The 23,953-nt window shown below is 28.6% G+C and overlaps 1 protein-coding gene across 2 annotated transcripts in view; it reads right to left on the bottom strand.

The window, feature by feature from the left end:
• lama (phospholipase B domain containing lamina ancestor) overlaps nucleotides 1-23,953 on the bottom strand; it is a 54,109-nt gene that overhangs the window by 11,402 nt on the left and 18,754 nt on the right. The window contains exons 2-3 of one of the 2 annotated variants that reach the window (XM_088273465.1): nucleotides 18,349-18,461; nucleotides 270-836 (exon numbers count right to left, since the gene is read on the bottom strand). In XM_088273465.1, coding sequence (XP_088129591.1) covers nucleotides 270-379 — 110 coding nt within the window. In that variant the 5' untranslated portion in view covers nucleotides 380-836; nucleotides 18,349-18,461. Of the gene's footprint in view, nucleotides 1-269; nucleotides 837-8,288; nucleotides 8,544-18,348; nucleotides 18,462-23,953 lie in introns of those variants that run through there. The other variant, XM_088273466.1, reaches the window with a different exon arrangement.

Genomic DNA, 23,953 nt, shown 5'->3' with positions numbered 1-23,953 from the left:
ACCAATATCACTTGTCTGCTTTCAGTTGGTTGGAAGATATTGCTTTTTGGCAATAAGCCTGCCAATGTACTTATTTATTTTCTGTACACGAATTTAAAATAAGTAAATAAGTAAACTTAGATGAAGAAGAATATAAACCTCTTGGTATATTTACAGGGCTGACCTTTTTTACATTTATTTTAAATGTTGGCATTATTTTTCGATAACCCTGTAGTATTCTTTAATATGCATTAATTTAAAAAATAATGTTATTAAAAAAAATATCTTACCTTTCAACTTCTCCCACAAAGAGAGCAACAATTCCAAGTATCCCCATTCCGGCCAAGATGTATGAACTAATTTTAGTTTGTAGCCAAGATGCTCCTACTACTTTTAACATGATGCCGGTTTATGTTAAATGATAATAAATTAATAAGTATTTTATTTTGAATGTCACTACGTTAAGGGTTTTTAATTTTCCAATAGTTAAAACAAACAACGAAGATGAACGAAGATGTCCGAAGATTAAAAAGTTCTTTTTTTTTATAAAATGAAAAAGAAATAGAGGACTTTGATTGCCTTGAAATGGCAAGCAGAGTATTGAATATTTTCAAAAATATGGTCGACCATCGAAGATGTTTATTTTATTATTCCAAAATAATTTTGCTGATTCGTCCAATTAAAAAAAAATTGAAGTGCAGTGAATTGCAAAAAGATGGCGCCTTAGCCTCCTGGCATTCGTTTAGAGGAAGTATTGTGTGTCATTCGGAACTGAATATTCACTTCCGGAATGCTCAGAGATGATATGTTTGCCAACCGTTGTTGATGTGTCAGGCGTATCGCTTTGTAATTCGATCCTGCAAAGAAAAAATTACAATAATTAATAAATGATTAATAATATAAAATTTCACCTCTACATAAATAAGCATACACTGTATGTATATATATATATATATATATATATATATATATATATATATATATATATATATATATATATATATATATATATATATATATATATATATATATATATATATATATATATATATATATATATATATATATATATATATATATATATATATATATATATATATATATATATATATATATATATATATATATATATATATATATATATATATATATATATATATATATATATATATATATATATATATATATATATATATATATATATATATATATATATATATATATAAATATACACACACATATTATGATTGGTGTTATGCATCAAGGGCGGTGGACAGTAGCTATTTTTTTTAAATATATTTGTTGCAGTGTGTTTCAGGAATACCAAAACTGTATCCTGGCTGCAAAAAGGAGACGCTAAAGCGAAAACATTTCATTAAATTTTTCTTTTTTTTGTTGCTTAAAAAAATTCTCCATTATTTATTGTTATTTTGTTTTATTTTGCCATTTCAGAAAAATAAAGCATTTTGAACTGCCATCATATCTCAAGGAGGTGAATTTCACATATTTCGAAAAACTTTGGGGTGTCGTCGGTACGGGGTAGAATTATCGTACAGGGATGAAATAACGTATCTGGGTTATGCGTTTTCAAAAAATATTTTTTTGGCTATATAAGAAAAACCTGACATATTTATTTTAAAAAACGTGAACTTGAATAAATACGAAACCCTTAATCAAAAATACTTTCCCCCGTAAAGTTTACCGCATTTTATAAGAAGCAATGTATATGTAAAGCTTTGTTCTGAATCGGAAGGATCCGTGTCCTTCTGATTTAGATAAAAAGCTTTTCATATACTTTTTTTACAAGGGGAGACGGATCCCGGAAATCAGAATTTGTTATTATTATCTGGATAAAGCTTTGCCTTATTCGAAATACAGGAAGAAAAGCATATTGTTATGTTATGCTTCTATTAATTCTAACGTCGGAACCTACAGAAAAATAATACACATGTTGTACAAAAATCTGCATCGGAAAATTTATTATTAACTTTAAGGTATTGGTGTAGTTGGGTATACGCTATTAACTATTGTCAAGGGTTCTATTCGCGAGAACTTTAAAATTAATCTAAAAATTAATCATTTTTAGTGACAGGCGCCGTGGCGAAGTTAGGTAGACGCTCGACTGCAAAAAAGGCGTCGCGGATTCGATTCCCGCCAAGTGCATTATAAATTCAAGAAACATTTATTTTCAATTGGTTTAGTTGTTTGTGATTTATTTTTTATATTAATCTTCCCTATCCTTACTATCCTAACCGCAGACAAGCCTCTAAAAGTAGAGGCTTTGTGGGTTATTCCTTGATGTAATATTAGTTGTTTGAGGATAAAAGTTGTTTGATGTAATATAACCTTTGCAATATTTTTTTATCAAACTTGATAAACCTCCAAAAAGTTGTTTTCCGGGTCATTCCTTTAAAACTAAAATAAACGATTGTAATTTTTGTAAACATTACCTTTTAGATTGTATTATGATCAATCACTTGTGACAATGATGTAAACTAGTGGTATCTAACTAGACTAATGTTAGTTTAAATGCATTAAAGTAGAATCAATTTTCAAAATATCTATCACGTTCTATGACGCTGATGACAATAAATGATTCAATTATACATGATGAGGTTACCGAACTAAGTATAATGAGAAATGATTATAACCAATCATATAAATTCCACATAAACATGTATTGAAATAATTATCTTAGAAGAGATTGGATTTCATAAAACAAAAAGGTAAGTCATAAATTATGTAAATAACATAATGATTTCATTCATTGAAGCCGTCAGTCATTACTTAATTGCATTCACTTTTTTTTAAAGTAATTGTTTTTAATTTTATGGTTCAAAAAAAGAATTTACTACACAAAAAAATCAAAACATTTCGATATTCATCTGCCAATCCAGTACGTTGATTCTAAAAGGGTTAATGATTTAACTTCAAAACTCTTTTCGTATATTGTAAAAAATATACAAAGGGGCTAAAATAAAATATAAGGCATCACATTAAAAGATAGATTTATCAGAGTTCCGTTTATAAAGGATTTGATTAAATTTCATTTCAGGCATCGTTAAAAATTGTGTAATTACAATGTTAGTTTTTTATGTTATATGTAATTGATTAAGCTTGAGCATTCGTGGAGTAAAATGATTATTTATATATAAAAATTAAACATGTATGAGATCATTTTTGAGACTTTAATGTAAACACGACTAGTTTCAACAACAGATGCTCTCACTAAAAGGTGAAAATACAAACTCAATTTCTGTAATTTATATTTTTTCCTGTTAATGAGAAAATCTCTAGTTTCATAAACTAGTCGAGCTTGTTATAAATTCAAACAAAACAAACGCCAAGAAAACTTTTTTTAAAAGAAAAACAATAAAAGCTAGTGCTTTAACGCAAATACAAACTGATTATGTAGGTGTTTGATTTATTACAATGTTTTAAAACATGAGAATTGATTTTTTAATGTATTTTTTTAATGTATGTGTTTGTATGTGGTGTGTGTGTTTATTTTGTTTTTTTTTTACGCATATCATGCTTTGAATCGAAATACCTATTTTTTTTTACGCATATCATGCTTTGAATCGAAATACCTATTTTTTGTACAAAGTAAATGTATAAAACAACACAAAAAAAACAAAAAGTACGAATGCAATGAATGAATTTTTTATCACACATACACGCACCCTCTTACACACTTTACACATGCACATTTTCTCTCATAAAAACATATTCATTTTTTTAGATCTACACTAAATATTTTGTACTAATCTTTATGTTTCTGTGGTCAACTATAATTGGCTTGTTTAATGTTTATTCATTTAATGTTTTGTTTTACATATGTTGCTGTTGTTAACCCAAATAAAAAAAATATTTTTAAAAAATGTGCAGGATTTAAATTACTGCACATTTATGAAGTAATTTTAACCATATTACGTATTTACCAATAAATAATTACAGACGATAAAAAGCTATAATTATACCAGTTTTAGTATTTACAAAATGCTTATTCGTCGCTGGTGACGGAAACAAAGTGTGTACATAAGAGAACTTTGTTGAAACGATTTAAGCCATTCGAGGCAAAAATAAACTTTGCTTGTACCAAAATAATCACCTAAGCTCTGTAATTAAGAACGTCGTGTCAAAAGATGTCATAACTTGAATAAGGAAAGCAGAATATGTGTAAAATAAAGTGGTCGATCTTAGTGGTTGGGTCAGGAGTCGTAATAATCGTCGGGTATGTATGATGAGATGCATGAATGTAGAAGAGGCAAAGAATGTTTGCAAAGACAGAGTGGTGTGCCGTTCAATTCTCTCTGCCTACCCCTGCGGAGAAGCAGCGTGATGGTTAGTTATTTTTTTAGATTTGTATTTTATTATTTTATTATTTTTGACATCGTATCAAAGATGAAGAAGAATATTGAAGTATCGGCATTTACGGGGCTAAAATAACTCCAGTAGTTGGAGATAATCCAGATTTTGTGAACACACTGGACACACACAAAATGTTGTATTTTATTATTATGTAACTGACCACAATCTTTGAATTAATTAATGTAAACACGACGAGTTTCAAAAACAACATTTTACTCTCACCAACAAGTGAAAATACAAACTCAAATTTTCAACATCAGAAACTCGTCGAGTTTACATGAATAAACTTAACAACAAAAAAACCTCATGAAAACATTTTTTTCAAAAAAAAACAGTAAAAACTAGTGCTTAAAAGAAAATATATAGGCTGATTACGAATGTGCTTAATTTATTACATAGTTTTTGAAATATAAAAAAAAAGGTTTTATTTTTCAAGTATTCGCTTTTTTGTATTTGACAAATCGCTCACTCCTTTCAAGAACGTCATAAATCAAAAATCGTCAATTTTTAGTTGTGCATGTTTTCGGAATGCCCAGAAAATGTACTATATCCCAGCAAAAGCGGCAAATTTTCAACTTAATATTTACGCGCTACAGGGCAGAAAGTGTTGTTTTTGAATTTTAAGAAAACGTATTGTTTAATATTGTTTTTTAAACAATCTAAATATTTTTCAAATAGCGAAAAAACCTTCAGGTTTAACCTAAAAGATCTGTTGCACAGTAAAAAGTTCAATAGTAGCTTGATATTTATTTTTAATACACTGTGTTATATTTTTAAACTTTAAAAACGTTCTCCTGAAAAATCAAGTTTTTTGATTTATGACGTTCTTGAAAGGAGTGAGCGAAATGTAAGTTTTAATGAATTTCATTTAATTTGTAATTCTTATTTACAATTCGTTTGCAATACAATTTTCCAACTAAATTTATAATCATTGAAAAAAATGACTTGTTCGTAAATGTAGTAGTTTGAAAATATACCACAGATTATATTTTTCAATATATGAAAGTTGTTTTCACATATTTTTATTCACGGCATACACGTGCGGTTGTATTGATGTCAACTATGAACTTCAAGTCACCTTCATTTAAGAATAATAAATTTGATCGTTATAATACACAATATGGTTAGGTATACTATTCTCCATCATAATATGGTTAGTTATCTTTGTCCGCCTTCAGGTTCGATTTTCAGGGGGGGTCAAATAAATATGTAATATTTCACCCTATCATTTTATTTAATATTACCCTAGATAGGTATCTGAAGCACAAGGTTGATCACCTTTCCATCACGTGTTGACAATCAAGATGACACTACTTTAATTTATGATGATGCAGTGCCATATGCACCATTAGGTGCGGATAAGGGGTTAGAAGAATGATACTTTTCTCCATAGTAGGTACTCGTATAATAAATAAGTATCATTTTTAGCTCGCACATTATTGAAAATGACCGCTGACTAATTGCAGAAAAAAATGTAAGCATGCAAAAGGAAAAAAATATATGAATACAAATATAAGTGTACTTAAAAATACAATAAAAATATAAAACCATTTTTCCTAAAATATCATATTTAATATTAAGTTTTAAACGAATATCAATAAATTTTTGGGGATACTACAGAATTGAAACTGATATCCGTATTTGTTATTTAATCATCGATATTGTGAAGTATCCAGATTTCGGGGTTTCAATTTTCAAGCTCATATGAGTAAAACTTACGATATCCATGTTAGACTTTTACTGAAAATCGTAACAAAGAGATGCGAGGCGGTAAGACAAATCTCTCACTCCTTTCAAGAACGTCATAAACCAAAACTCGTCAATTTTAAGTTGTGCATGTTTTCAGAATGCCCAGAAAATGTACTATATCCCAGAAAAAGCGCCATATGGCACTGCATCATGATAACTTAATATTTACCCGCTACAGGGTAGAAGGTGTTGTTTTTGCTTTTTGAAGAAAAGGTATTGTATAATTATTTTTATGAATATTCTAAATATTTTTCAAATTGAGAAAGAACCTTTAGGTTTTACCTAAAAAGATCTGTTTCACAGTAAAAAGTTCAATAAGTGGCTTGATATTTATTTTTAATACATTTTATTATATTTTTAAACTTTAAAAACGTTCTCCTGAAAAATCAAGTTTTTTGATTTATGAAGTTCTTGAAAGGAGTGAGCGAAATGCGTGTGTCTAAATTCTGTAACGTTCTTTTGGTAAAGCAAATATGCGTGATTAGTAACTAATCATTATATAGACCCGGAATATAAATATAGAACCCCCCATATTCTCAGAATAAGATAATTACGGCAAGGACCCTTGTCTCTTGAATTAATAACTATTTCGACGAACGAACACAAGACAGCAAACAAGCAAAAACTTTCATTATTCTCTCGATAAGTTTATTAATTATGTTCTATTCGAATCGCATTTATTAACCGAGAATCATAACAAAATACTGAAATAAAAGTACTCAGAATAAATACATGAAAATTAATCAATTACTACATACATATAAACATAGAACCTGCACATTTTGAAGAATAACTAGGCTTAGAGGGTCACGTTTAAAATATTAAATTTGGATAATTTAAAAAGCGACATTTTCTTAAAATACTACCTCAAGGATGCTTTTGTATCCTTTTTAATTTTATGTTATTTATTATATATAAATAAAATCTGTTTTGTTGTCTGAGAAAAGTCTACCAATCAATTGTTAGACCCGCACTCCTATACGGCTTCGAATGCTGGACGATGTATAGCAACTTCTGTAGGCAACTAGGATCCGCTTGAATGCGAATGCTCAGATGTTTAGCGGGAGTGTCCGTTAGAGATAAAATAAAGAGTTCACGCATCGTGGAAGCCTGGGCGTAACACATATTAATAGGAAGGTAGAAGAAATACAATGAGATGATATGGGCATATAGAACGCAGAGAACCCGAACATGTAGTTAACCAGGCAATAGAAATGGATCTTCGTCGAAAGTTATCTAGAGGAAGACCGAGGAATTCCCATGAGTTCCCATGTGAAGCAGAAAGATAACATGATTCGAAGGCATGGCCTAGGTGATGTTGTCCAGGACAGAAAGACCTAAAACCTGAGGACGAGGAGAGCTGACCCCAGCAGTCTACAAGGACAATAAGCTGGGATGTAGCCAGGAAGAAGAAGAAATATACTCTGTTTAGCAACATTCGAATCAGAGTTATAATATTTTAAAACTGGATTTTTCAACCTACGGATGATATTTCAAGATATGGTTTATATTATAGGTATCTCAACTGAGAGGAAGCACCTTTTGTTTTTATTCTAAGGAGGGACGGAAGTCCGAGCATTTCAAAGCTTAAGTGATCACTTTTACACTTGGGTAACGTTTATCACTTTGCCTATTTTTGAATATTATTTCACCATAGATTATTATCAAAAGTCAATTCTCATCTTGCATTCCATACTTATAATAAGAAAGTTAACACAATATTTGCTTAGTTACTAAACCACTTTTCTGGGTACAATATGAAGTAATACAAAAAGGTTTTTTAATGAATTACTTAAGTGTTTACTAAAACAATCAGTGTCGTTTTTATCGTTTTTACAGTACATATTTTTTTATGTAATGTATTTTTGAATTTTATTATATTTATATTGTGGTCTCTTTCTCGTGACGCTTCGGCATTACACGAGACAGGATTCTGTGAGCAAATTCTCTAAACATCGGTAACCCTGAAAACATTCGCCCACTAGTACAAGCGTGTCGTGATAATACTACTAATGTTCCTGTCATGCCACGAGAAAGTGTTAGAAAAGAAAGCGAATTGGTTGCGTCGCTGATTTCCCAATAACTTTAAAAATCTAATAAGGAACTCTTTTTTAGGATTATGTTGGGTGATTCTATCTTTCGGACAACAGACTTATAAGTATATATCTTTTAAATTAACACTGACTCACCTTGGACGAAGTAACTTCATTGTATATAACGATTGTTACATAGAATAATCTAAGAAATAAAAATTAGTCCATATTTTAAAAATATAGACGTAAAATCATTAAATTCCAACAAAAACCATATAATAATCATTATAATATTTATTAAAACTTGGAATTTCATTGCTGAAACTTTGGAATATCAAATTAATATGTAATGAGAACGAGTAATTATTACACTAAGTGGAAGCACACACTAAAGAGATCCGTAATGAAAACAGCACAATATTCAGAAAGTGGTTGGAGCATTATCCGGATATCATCTAAATATAATATCTACGTTTTGAATAGTTTGCCAAAACCGATACTGCTTTGGCATCAACTCAAATTCTTTCAACTAGAAGGCATTAACATCACAAGCTCCAAGTTCATGGCTTGCGTATCAAGTAAATAATCAAAACTAAAAATTAAGCTAATGCATATTAAGAATTTCATAAAATTGCAATCATATTTTTTTTTTCAAACATGTAAATATTTTTTCATTAAATTCAACATTTTGCATGTGTCAAGGATTTGGACACACACACACGTTCACACCATAACTGGTCAAATAATAAAATACGTAAAAATTTTAAATAATGTTTTCAGGCATCTTCCAGTGTATAAAATAATAATACGGTTAGGATCTTGCAAACATCTAAAAAGAAGTGTCTCTGGTACCTTAATTAAAGCTTTCTCACCGCTTTCTTTCTCGGACCGTCCGCCTCCGTGGCACACTCGGCTACCGTTCTGGAGGTCCCGGGTTCGATTCCCAGGGGGGTCAAATAAATATAAGTGATTTTTTCACTGTAATATTTATTCAATATTACACTGGACTGGTATCTGAAGCGGAGGGCTGATCACCTTTCCTTCATGTGTAAACGATCAAGATAACACTGCGTTTATATAAAGCAGTGCCCTATGCACCATTGAAGTGCGGATAAGGGTATTATGTGTGTGGGTTCCAAAAATTTGAGTAGTGTGATTGTCGAATATTAAAAGAATGGTGAATATTACACGTGTGTAAAGTGATTACTTAACCAGCTTATAACAGGTCATAAGCCCTTTAAATACCCAGACTACCGTAGTCGTTTTCACTAATGTCGAGATATCAAAATGTTTCATTGAATGATTTGGCAGTGACTTTGTGGTTATATCTTTGCGTTTTAAAATACAAAGTTATCTTGATAAATGCCACTAGAAAATTTGACATTACAAAACAATATATTATTATCAATACTGAAGAGAATTCAAACACTATATTTACAATAATAAAGGAAATATGGAAAATCATTAATTATATTAAGGTATCCTAATTATTTATGCATTTCACTGAAGAGAAATATAAAAATGATATTTGAGTAAAAAATGTCGTATACATATTTGACCTCCCGTGGATCGACCCAGGGGCCTTAAGCAAAGTAGTCGAACGCCATATAAGTAACGATCAAGCAAATATTGCATCAATCTGATGCAGTGCTCTATGAACTATTGGGTGTAGAGGATCAAATGCAAAAGGAAAATAGGGTATACCTTACGTTAACCTTTTTGTTCATGCATTTTTCTGAGAGTTAACCTAACAAAAATGGAAATACTAAGGTTTTTTCATGTATATCCAAATAAATTCAGTATAATGCCTTTAAAAAAATTCAGTTAACTTTTTTAAATTGTTTTTATTTTAAGGTTTTTCTAGTTTAAATTTTGAAAACATAAAGGAATTAAAATACGTTTGTTTTCTATTATGTATTTTTACACAATATTTTTTCATATTTAATCACTTGGCTCTAATCATATCAAAATGTTGGGTTTGTTGTAAGCCATTAATATTCTACGTGATTTCTTTTATTTGCCGACTTAAAAAGTAAAATCATAATTAAATAATGATACACCTAATATATTCATGTCGCCGCTAGGTACGTTCAAATAATACTCTACGGAGTGTTTTATGAACGAGTATGTACAATGTCAAATACGCGAATCGTTGTAAAATAATAAATTTCTACAATAAAGCTATTTGCTTCTGCAAGCTTCAGTGAAATATATATTTGCACTTGTATTAAACGTACGAGCGACCTTCTGTTTCGGAATTGTGTAGCCACGTGGGAGATTTAAAAATATATATATTGGAACCATGCATTCATTAAAAAATGATATTTTATATAATAAATGTCAACCCTCGTGTTACGCGGTGTTATTTAGATCGTCAAGACATAAAGAAAAGGTGATGAACCCTCCGCTTCAGGATAATATTGAATAAATATCAGAGTGAAAAAATCACTTATATTCATTTGACCTGTCCCTTAGAATCCGGGACCTGCATTACGGTAGCCGATCATTAATTTCAATAAACATTTATTTCAATAACTATTACAAAGAATAGTAGTGCGGATTCTATTTCTTAAAAAATATTTCGTCTAAATGTGGTCTACATTCACGTTCGCTTCAAGACGTTATGCAATTTATCCTTATAATTTGTGTGACTAATGTGAACGACTATTGGCATAAATTATTTATTTTAGGTACATTTGACATTATATTTTGACTCATGTCTACGAGTGTGTGAATGAATTTGCTACACCTACTTTGGGAACAATTCCAAACATAATCTGTGTAATCAATCGAGTAACGTCACGAAGCGCTAATAAAACGGATAATAAGTAGCGGAAAACTATCGTGTCAAATGATTCTAACAAGGCATTGGATTTTCAAATTATTTTTGTAAAGACATCGCTCAACTAAATGAAGGTTAAATGGGTTAATATCAATTTACCCTAAAAAACTGAAGAACTAAAAATTTAACTGGCGAGAGCAACATGTGATAATGTTCTTCAAATAACAATGTATTGTATATGTACTTGCACGTAAATTATATTTTTATTTTCTCTTTAACCCTTCCGCTGAGTTCTGGTCAATGTCAAGTTATAACTATTATTTCGAAAAACGTTAGTTTCATTATTCTAAAAATGATTCAGAAATATGACTTTAGATCTTGTGTTACGTAATCCTTATTTCAGTAATAATATGCAATTTTTTGCCCTTTTATCATAATTGAATTCTTAAGATTTACAATTAAATCTGTATCCCAAACCTTGTGATGAAGTTACCAAGTCTCTAATATATCTTTTTATGAATCGTTAACTAAAATTTGGCCTTTGTGACTTGAAGTGATCCTTTTTCTGAGATTCAAAAAATATTTGGACCGCACACTGGGAGCATTTATTTTTTTTTAGCTATTTTTACCCGGGTCAACCCTTCTGAATTCAATAAAATTATTTGAGACCGCTCAGTTTCATTGAAATCACGTTTTTTGGCATTTCAATAAAAAATAATGATGGTTTAAATGAGAAGTACAAAAAATGATTTTTTTCACAGATTAAAATAACTGGAGAGCAATGTTTCACATATAAAACTGACCCTTGAAATTAGTAAAAAGAGAATTTTTTAATAAACCACGCCTCCAACTGGGGTGGTCGGGATAGCAGGTAATAAATAAGTAGTAGGTAAAATCCATCAAAATACGATACAATCCGAAAATATTGCATGAATTCATATTTAAAGACATAAACCAATTCTGTAGGGGGTGCCTCATACATTTGGCCACCACTGTATATACATATATATTTATTTACACACATGTAAACATAAAGGTGAAAAATAAATATTAACCTTCAGCCCTCTATTTCCGGAGTTCAAAATAGTTCAAGATAATATCAATTCACTTCACCAGACATTTTGACGAATTTCAAACCACAATCCCAATGATATCATAAAACACTGCGGAAAAGCTGTTCGGCGCACAAAGTTCTAATCAACATTTTATTCAATTTATCACAGCCTTTTAACATTTTAATGTTTACTAATTGTCTGTAATTTAGTTTTTCAACGTATATTCAATCAAAAATAATATTTACGCACTTCGATCCACATAATGCACAATTCATAAGAGACGAGAACATTAATATCTGGCACTTGAACAAAAGTAAACATCTTGAATTTTTTTTAAAAATTAAAATTAAAAACTTTTAAAAATATCTCGTACACACAAATTTTTTTTTAATCACTTTTATCTCACCCTTAATTTAATTTAATTTTTTCTGAATTTATAACCAATTTATTTTTATCGTATATTCGGTGTATTATGTATATTGACTTATTATGGAAAAAGTGTAACATTACAAAATTCCGATAATTCACATTTCTTTTCAATATAATATTATTTAAAAAGTTTTGTAGGAAATTAAACTTAAGTCTTTTTTACTATGTAGCACTGTGTATTTTCCCTGGCTTTTTTTTATTTATTTAAAAACGTCAGCTTTTTTATGAAAAAAAATACGTATTTTTATTCCTAGCGATGAAATCATAGAAATATTATTTGTTCAAGATAGCGATATTTCAACTCTAATTTTAGATAAAGTATTATTATTTTGCAAGGAGAAAAATTACTACGCAGCACTTCCCTTGCTGGACCAGAATGCTGTGATATCTGAAAGAGGTTTTCTCAGTTTTGCACTGTTTTCAGTATAGATAAAAGAATTACACGGTGCTTATCTATTCGTTTATGAATAGCCTTACGTGTTTCGCGAATACGTATACGTTGTATTTGAGGTCATTTATTAACGTTTCTGGTGTATCTCAGCTGATAAAATATAACAAGGTGGACTTTTATATTCAAAATAAAAGTTAAGTGCATATTTAAGAAAAACAAAAAAAATATTAAAAAAACCCTTTTTAAAGCTGAAATTTCAACATACGAAAAATTTATGCGGTCTTTTTGCGAAATGTGCACACAGATTTTCTTTATCTTTTTTATTGTATCAAATATTGACAAGGAGTTAGGAGCGTTGCTACTGGAAATATGTTTGGCAAATAAAGAAAACATTTATTATTTTCGGAAGCACTTCGTTTTTTCTCAAACAACGATAGGATGTAAACAGATGAAAATTTATTGATATCTATCATATAAGCTATAGTATTTTAACATATATTAACCTAAAAATAAACGGGTATTTTTTTTATATTAGCTTATGAAATTCGAATTCCTAATTAATAAATAAAAATAAGAAGAAAAATAGAACATGGAAGACCCGATAAACGGCTAACGAAGCAATTTGTCATCGGCTTCTTGAAGTCATCAGTCAATCAAAGTATTGTAGGAGTATGTACAACAATGTGTATGCCTCCGTAGCGCAATGGTCAGCACGCTCGGCTACCGTTCTGGAGGTCCGATTAGGTTCGATTCCTAGGGGGGATCTATAAGTGATTTTTTCACTCTAATATTTATTTAATATTACCCTGCACTGGTACCTGAAGCGGAGGACTGAACACCTTTCCTTCTTGTGTTAACGATCAAGATAACACAGCGTTTATATGATGCAGTGCCCTATGCAGCATTGGAGTGTGGATAAGGGGTTTTGATGTACAACAAAATAAAAAGAAAATATATGTATATATATATATATATATATATATATATATATATATATATATATATATATATATATATATATATATATATAATGTCCTTGATATTTTTTTTTCAAGTAACATTATAACTTTTATGTAGTATACCAATAAAAGCAGTGATAACTTGACGTAGTAATGATAACTAGAAAATTTCCATGTCGCACCTCAGATAAGAAGTTCTGCAATGCACTGATAAAATATGTAAGTACATCTAATTTACCTACACTTGTGTGCAAAACGGAAAAACTCATAAATCGGGAACAAGTAGGAAGTTGTATGACAAATTTCTTCGACGAAAATACAGGTTGTTGTATTCATAAAAAAATATTATGCTTAACTTTTATTTTTGTTATTAACTTTTATGACTCTGGCCAGTGTCTGTACACGATGGATTCTTCTGTTCTTAGGACAAGTTGCGTGTGGTTATGAGGATAGCCTGGAATGACTAGTTGTGGTTGGTAGCCTGGAGGGGAAGAGAGGGAGAGGAAAATTCCCTCACGATGGACCGATCAAGTTAAGAACGCAGCAGGCACCTCGGTGGTTGGAGCGCCACGTGCAGCGCAGTCAAGGGATAACTGGATAGGAGTCATTGCTTCGACAAGAGTCACAACCCTCAGTAATGAGGACTAAAACGGAGAAGAAGAAGAGGAAAGAAGAACTATTATGCAACCGTGTGTGAATTGTAATGTTGAAGGGAATTAGTGCGTATCGGAGAAAGATGCTTATATACTCCATACAGAGAAATCGCAATCTACGTTTACAATCCACAGTGCCTTGCCGGCAGGAATAACTATGGAAGTCTGAGATATGAATAATTAACAAAAATTGTAACACTCTTTTAAAAATATTTAAAATAATAAATGTATGATTCACAAAATTATTATTTAATGGTAAAGAAAACAAAATGTTCGGGTGGGTTCAAATTATTGTTCACAATTTGGGTTTCTACGTCAAAACAAAATTGATCCGAATTTACCTTTTAATAATAAGAATAAAACCCTTATCCACACCCCAATGGTGCACAGGGCACTGCGTCATATAAACGCAGTGTTATCTTGATCGTTTACACATGAAGGAAAGGTGATCAGCCCTCCGCTTCAGGTACACCAGTACAGGGTAATATTTAATAAATATTACAGTGAAAAAATCACTCATATTTATTTTTACCCCCCCCCCTGGGAATCGAACCCGGGTCCTCCAGAACGGTAGCCGAGCGTGCTGACCATTACACTACGGAGGCGGACACCTTTTAATAAGTCTTAATATTAATTAATGTTTTTTCCTCCTGCACATATTTTAAATTTAAATTTAAAACAATGTCCTGTTACTGAGATGTTCTGTGCTGAGAGCACATTTCAGTATCTTTGTTTAAAAAAACTTTATTTGTTATATGAAGTTGTCATTATATGAATGACATGGCCGACACTATCCATTTTGTTTCCTACCACCTTTATCCATTTATTGATATCACTTTTTCAAGACATACAATTTGAAATTCCTTTAACATCCTCCTTATCATTCTTTTCACTTTGACTAAAACGAAGTCACGAAGTAGTATTTTTAAAGTGGTAATACACAAAGTGAACGATGAATGATAAAAAGAGTGTTTTAATACCATACCACGAAGTTAACAATGCTTTTAACATACAAAATATGAAACCCCTTTGACCAAGTGTAAATAAATATATTTTGTCTTGTAAACATTTTTCTGTAAACATTTTTTCCAACCTTCCGGATACTTATATTGTAGTTTTTTTCATGTAAAGTGTTATTCGAAAATAAATATTTTTTTGAAACCAATATTACGTCTGGATAGGAAGAGCTCTCAATATAAGTTGCGATTAGTTTTTCTTTGAGTGATTCTTTATTACTTACTGATATCGACTATAGGCAAGCGAATGAAATCAGTTTCTAAAAATAACATCCCCTTTGATTCTACCACATTATTATTTCCATTTATTTGTCTATCGTAAGTACTACTAATTTGATATTCATATTAAAAATATACATTCTAGATTTGAATAATGAAGGCGCCAAGAAAACATTATTAGATTCCTTTCCTTCATTCACATTCCTGCTATGATAGTACATTAAATTTATGATTATTGGATGTAGAGTAATATTTCGACTAACGCTATAATTCGTTCCACGGAATGAACGATTCGCAATTTTAAATTTAGATCTTGAAAATTATTAATATTGATATTCGTTAGCAATTCGTGTACTTTAGAGTACCCACCAATCAAAACAATAGCAACAATTATCCTGATGATTTTTATCACTTATATTTGAAGAATTCATGAGATTTATGATACAGGTGGCGCAAAATTAATCACCCTAAATGGCCTTGTCCATCAATCATATTTGACATTTCGCTCACTCCTTTCAAGAACGTCATAAATCAAAAAACTTGATTTTACAGGAGAACGTTTTTAAAGTTTAAAAATATAACACACTGTATTACAAATAAATATCAAGCGACTTATTGAACTTTTTACTGTTCATCAGATGTTTTTAGGTAAAACCTGAAGGTTTTTTCTCCATTTTAAAAATATTTAGTACATTTAAAAAAATAATTAAACAATACCTTTTCTTCAAAATGTAAAAACAACATTTTCTGCCCTGCATCGGGTAAATATTAAGTTAAAAATATGCCTCTTTTGCTGGGATATAATACATTTTCTGGGCATTCCGAAAACATGCACAACTGAAAATTGACGATTTTTGATTTATGACGTTCTTGAAAGTAGTGCACGATTTGTGAACAAGACCAATGCAGTATATAAACAAATTCAGGGTAGCGCAAAATTCATAAATTTTTTTTACAAATAACTTTTTTACGAAATTTAAAAAAAATATTTTGAGTAACGGATTTGATTTTTAGTTGGTTTCTGTTAAGTGGAAAACACGATATCCTTCAAGTGACTGCCGCCAGTGTTGATACACATTTTTTCCGTGTTATCAACTTGTTTTTATACTGCAGTTGTATGTATAGTTTATAAATTTTAAATATGATTGACGTACGACGCCATTTGCAAAAATTATTGCATTTTCCGATAGTATGATTAATTTCGTGCCACCCGGTATATGCAGGCGTTCAATAAAATGTGTATTGTGGTTGTCAATCATTGCAAGAATGGTGAATATTATACGTGTGTAAAGTGATCACTTAACTAGCCTATGGGCAGGTCATAAGCCCAGCCTTTAATGATCCTCATCTAGGTATTTTGAGATACCGAATGTATTTTAAAGCTTTGGTTTTAAGTAACTTAATTTCTCATTTTAAGCTAATCATTGAGTCTACCCGTTTTAAAACAAACAGTTTCTTCCTCGAGACTAATCAATACTTGTTTAAATATTTGTGTATTCATTACGTTGTACCTCGACAAACACTACATAATATTCAATTTGATCCTAAGAATTAGAGTTGGAACCGCATCCAGAAGCCTGCTTGATAATGTTGAGCCATTTATTTATCAATACTTAAAAGTAAATGTACAGAAAACACGTGAATCTCCGCGGTGAACGAAATATTGCTCAGTTTAGATAAGAATTTGGAGTTTTACAGACGTCAGAAACCGCGCACGTAATCAAACAGGTGAAATCTGTCCAGTTATATTGCTGATAATACATCAGAATAACCCTGATAAGGAAAATGCTAAAACATGTGTAATGGATTTCCACTTTCCGGTAAACTACGTTGTTGTATAGTTAGTAAGCTCATATCATCCCTTCTACATTTTCTATCAGAAATAATTAAGCAATTTACTTACATGAAAAATGGAATCAATTAATTTTTCTTTGGCGCTAATTTTAGTACAAACATTCCGGTTAAAATATATTTAAATCCTTCTCATGTAAAATTATATTTTGTATGCGTAGTACGATCGGATTCGGTATAGAGTATAAGGAATTTATTCACGTATCCGAATACAAAATAAATGTGTAACAATGTTCGAAAAATTATTATTTTTGTCGTTGTGGATAAAAATAGGTTCCAATTTTTGTATGTATTATAAAAGCCCATGAAAAATGGCAAATTTTGACATTTTAGGGGATTATTTAATTGACACCTTTTAACCTCTCGTGTAGTAAGAAATTAATGAAAAAGTTGTACCGTGCAGAGTGGGTTTTTGGGGGATTTATTTTTGAAGGAGATAATTTTTTATAGCTCTCAAACTGTTTAATTCATCAATGAATGATTAATAGTAAGACTATGAATTATTTTTAATATTTTTAAGTTTAATTTTTTGTTTTTTTTTCTTTTAAAATGAAATATTTGTTTTTTTATATTAGCAATTATAATCTATTGACATTTTTTAAATCTATTGTATTCTTCCCAGTACTTATTAAAACCAACAATAAAATGTTTACCCACACAGAGGCCATGCGTTTGAGGCATCTTTTTGGTATTAATTTATATTTTTGTACATGTGGTTATATTATATTGTGAAATGCAACAAAAAAGTAGACAAAAAAAGACCCAGAACTACAAGCAGTTAAAAGCCATGAATTGAGAGAGAAGACAGCAGAAAAATCATCAGGGCTGCTAAATAATAGAGGAGATAAATAAAACACTCACAAATCTCCGGTGGTTCTCCCACAGATGAGATGTAGCTCGTCTCAACCCATCAGGAACCTGCAGCGAATCCTGGCCTCAATGCTGGGGAGTATCCACTCTTAACGCTCAACACCCTGAAAAAAATAATTAAATGAGCATCGTTTATATATATATATATATATATATATATATATATATATATATATATATATATATATATATATATATATATATATATATATATATATATATATATATATATATATATATATATATATATATATATATATATATATATATATATATATATATATATATATATATATATATATATATATATATATATATATATATATATATATATATATATATATATATATATATATATATATATATATATATATATATATATATATATATATATATATATATATATATATATATATATATATATATATATATATATATATATATATATATATATATATATATATATATATATATATATATATATATATATATATATATATATATATATATATATATATATATATATATATATATATATATATATATATATATATATATATATATATATATATATATATATATATATATATATATATATATATATATATATATATATATATATATATTTATACATATATATATATTTATATTTATATATATTTATACATATATACACATATATATTTATATATACAACATTTTGAGTGTGTCCAAATACTTGTTCACAAATCTGGATTACCTCCAATTATAGGAGTTATTTTTCATATTATTTTTTGACATATCATCAAAGATGAAGAAGAATATGGCAGTCTGGGCATTTACGGGGCTGACGACCGTAATAGGCTGGTTTAAGTGATTACTTTACACACGTGTAACATTCACCAATTCTACCCATTATTGACAACCACACTACTCAAATTGTTGGAAGCTCTATACATATGAACCAATGCCCAGACTTCCATATTCTTCTTCATCTTTAATGAGATGTCAATAAATGATATATATTTTTATATACGTATATTTATCAGCAGTTTGTCTACAAAACAGAATTTAATTTCCTTTCAGAAAAAAATGAGGAAAGAGAAAGATTATGATTTCAGTTTTATTTATTTATTAAATAAACATGTCCATATAAACTATCTGAATACGATGATAAAACTTTTTTTTAATGAAAATGTTTTTTTTTGGCATCATCTTTGCGTATAAAAAAAATACCGCTGAGGAGGCTTAACATAATATCCATAAAAAAAAATCTCACGTAAATAATAAACATAAATGTGTTTGCACAAAAAAATGTATGTCCTTTGCGTTTATTTTAATATAATTAAAACATTGTTTACGTATAAAAATAATAAAATAACGGTAAAGTAGAAATTAGACCAAAGTTTAAAAGACAATTGTACTACAAGTTGATTATGTGATTATGGACGAGTTTCTTTGAAAAGAACCAGAATGTAAATTACAATCATGTATGAATAATATTTCGTTTTCTCCACAGATGGCAGTGTATCGAAACTTTTCTATTGTTGTTATTTTTGCTACGGAAATACGGGAAATCGGAATTATTATCGCTCAATAATTATGTACGCGGGTACTATCGCATCTTTCCAAGGATTAAAATACGTAAGTATTTATGCAAATAATACGACAAATGGCAAACATCAACCAGGAACAGTCGAGATGTACAATATTTTTTTGTAAACATTTATGTACGTACATGTCTACAGTGAATTCCTAAAACAAAGTACTTATTTATACTACTAACGTATGTAAATTGTACATTATACTATATGATACGCAAATGAATGTATTGTTTTATTATTATTTATATTACAAAAAGTGCTAGTGCGTAGGAAATATTTTTATTTAAAAAAAAAGACACTTTTATAACAATAAATTTAAAACAACTCCAAAGTAGAGAAAACCTAGATTTGTGAAGTATTTTTGGATGCACCCAAATGTTGATTTATTTATTTATTTTTGTATTTAAAATAAATATTTGTGTTTTTAACAACACTTTGAGTATGTCCAAACACTTGTTCACAAATCTGGATTATCACCAATTTAAGGGTTTATTTATCACATTATTAGTGTGTAAATGCCCAGGCTTCCATATTCTTCAGCATCTACATATGTTGAGATATCAAAAAATAATTTGTGCTTTTATTATTTAAAAAAATACTTTAATTTTATACTATTTCTGTGAGCCTAAGCGGCTCATTATTAGAAATAGGTATCAAATTGTGGTAGAGTGGGTTCGAATAGAGAAACTCTGACTCAAGAGACCGCGACACTAACCATTGGACCACAACCCGACACCGATAATCAATAATTTATTAGCTAAAACGTTTTCAGAAGACAAGTTACATTATTTATGAGATGATTGATTAATTCATAAATTATCTTATTCGATTAACCTTTTTACGGCTTACTAGGAGGTTTATATTATTTGGAGAAATAAAGAGACTTAGTTTTTTATCTACTAACTTTTTTTTAAAAATCCAACTGGTTTCGGTAACAACCTGTTGCCCTCTCTACAGGGTTTGTTTCATAACTTATAGTTAGGTCTTTTTATTTCTCTAATTTATATATAATATTACAATGATCCACAAAGTAAATGCTTTAAATAGGTATTCAAAATATACTAGGAGGTCATTGACATTTATTCGATGAAAGGTCCGGTGTATTAATGATTTTATAAATTCATATCAACAGATGCTTGCGTACCTACTATTACTTTGATTACCTTACTTAAGTTTTATCATTTTATTTCTTTTACTGTTTCTTATTTTATATATTTTACGTATTTCTTAATTTTATGCTATTTTCCACCTGTTTTTTCTGTTTTAAAATAAATGTAATTAATTTCGTCCCTTTCACATATTAGAAGCAATTCAATGGATTTGGAATATGACTAATTTAAATATATATATACTTATATATATATATATATATATATATATATATATATATATATATATATATATATATATATATATATATATATATATATATATATATTCACTAAAAAAACATTGATCACTCTATTCAATATAATTTATTTTTTTAATTAAAAACTTGTATTCAACCACACAATGAGTTTCATTTCATTAAACACGACTAGTTTAAAAAACTAACAGATGTTTTCATCTACTGGTGAAAAGTAAAACTGAGTATTGAGTGGTATTATACAAGTGTTTAATTTTTTTTAAAGTATGCCACATGTTACTCCACAAAGTTAATGCCGAATCAATAAATGATACTTTTCATTATACATTCATTATTCTATCACTTACACCAACCAACAGGTCTTTAACTTCTTTTACGTATAAGAGAGAGATGTTTCATCTCAAATTGAGACACCTGTTTTATCTTTATCCTCCCCCTGTATCATCATATTCTCTACTATTATATTCCATCCCTATTTGCATCCATGATGACAGAGCACCGCAATAAATCAACACAACAATTTTATCGTTGTCTATATAAATATTTTGCTATTAAAATGTATCACGTGCAAATAACGCATATTAAAAAAAAGCATATGTATCGCATATATAACTCATGTCTGATTAAAATTTCCTTCATAACTTCCTGTCCTTGAATGATAATATCACTTTTATCGTTTCCATTTTCACTTAGTCTAGCGGCATATGATACAAATTCAGAATATCATTAAGAAATGTATTTGATGAATGTTTTACTTAGTAAATACCACTATTTCTTGTTACAAGTGTCACATTAGAAAGAGATATTTACTAAGTAAAGCATTTATTAAAAATGGATAGATTTTACCACAAAGTGACTGCCGAATCAATTAATGAAACGTATTTGAATTGTGTATTTCGAAAATGTTACAAGTCCACTCACCACAATTTTAAAAGGGTAAAATTAGGCTTATAATAAAAAGGTCACCTTAAAGATTTGACTTTAAATTTTGTGTTAATTTGAAGCGCGTAAATAATGGTAGTTTTTTTGTACAATCGACTATAAACACGTGCCAAAGATATCATTTAATCATTTTATAGTTTTAGAATTTATAATCTGATTCAATAATTAAAAAAGTAATAAGGACCAAAAAGATATACCCTCATCCCGTAAAAAAACGCCGAAACAAATTAAAACGGAGAATGATCAACATAAAATAACATTTATTTCAACTGCCAAACTACCAAAATAATAAGGTTCTTAATTTTATTTTTAAAGTTAATAGTCCCGGAACTTACCAGAAACTTATTAAGGTACTAACAAAAAAATTATTAAGTAACTAAATTTAATGGAAAATGTTATGTACAACGTTTTCGAATTAGAGAATTATTTTAAAAATAAGGATTATTATATTTTATTCCATTTCATTTATTATATATATATATATATATATATATATATATATATATATATATATATATATATATATATATATATATATATATATATATATATATATATATATATATGTATATATATGTATATATATATATATATATATATATATATATATATATATATATATATATATATATATATATATATATATATATACATTTCCTAAAAAAACGTTGATTACTCTAATCATCATATTTTTTTTAAATAAAAAACTTGTATTATAACTTGTATACTTGTATTACCCACACAATGAGTTTCATTTTTTTAAACACGACTAGTTTAGACAACTAACATGTTTTCATCTACAGGTGAAAAGTAAAACTGAAAGTATATATATGTATATATATATATATATATATATATATATATATATATTTTTATATATATATATATATATATATTTATATATATATATATATATATATATATATATATATATATATATATATATATATATATATATATATATATATATATATATATATATTTGTTTACACTAAAAATTACACTAGCCATCGATAATCCAACTAGGTTTTGAAAAAAATGGTTACATTTCATAAACATAATTTATAAATATTGACATACTATACACGCAAGAATTTATTCGTTTATTTTCCTGTTCTTATCCACTGTTTAGAAATATTTCGCATGTACGGAGGACTCATCGCTATAATCATTATTAATTAGCACATTAGTGTTGACCGGTAAACTGGTAAACTCCCCTTTGCTTCGGAAAACGAATTGTTTGTTATTGTAATGTTGATTGAATGGCGAGTTATGTGACACGTGACACGCGAGTATGATAACTTGATGACGCGCGTCAGCAACACGAAGGTTGTTAGAGACCAACGACATATAAACGATCCATTTGCAAATTATAAGAAAATATTTTGGGATATCATAAAATACAAACACTATGAATGAAACACGCTAGAAACATCCAGATATAAAATATTTATAATTATAATACAATAATACCACTATTAAAAAAATTAATAATAAAAAATATTCCTTTTTTAATGTATCATAATAATTTTTTGACAAGTAATTAAATTATGTTACTACATTCGCTCATAAATTTATTATACCGTTCCTCACAACATATTATATAAGAATACATACGCACACATGATTGTGAAATAAATATATATATATATATATATATATATATATATATATTATATATATATATATATATATATATATATAT

This window comes from Brachycentrus maculatus, unplaced genomic scaffold, assembly GCF_059751285.1.
Source record: "Brachycentrus maculatus isolate JH-2025_06_01 unplaced genomic scaffold, ASM5975128v1 h1tg000584l, whole genome shotgun sequence".
Taxonomy (NCBI): domain Eukaryota; kingdom Metazoa; phylum Arthropoda; class Insecta; order Trichoptera; family Brachycentridae; genus Brachycentrus; species Brachycentrus maculatus.
Note: the sequence above shows the minus strand (reverse complement) of the source record. Positions and strands in the feature narration are given on the sequence as shown.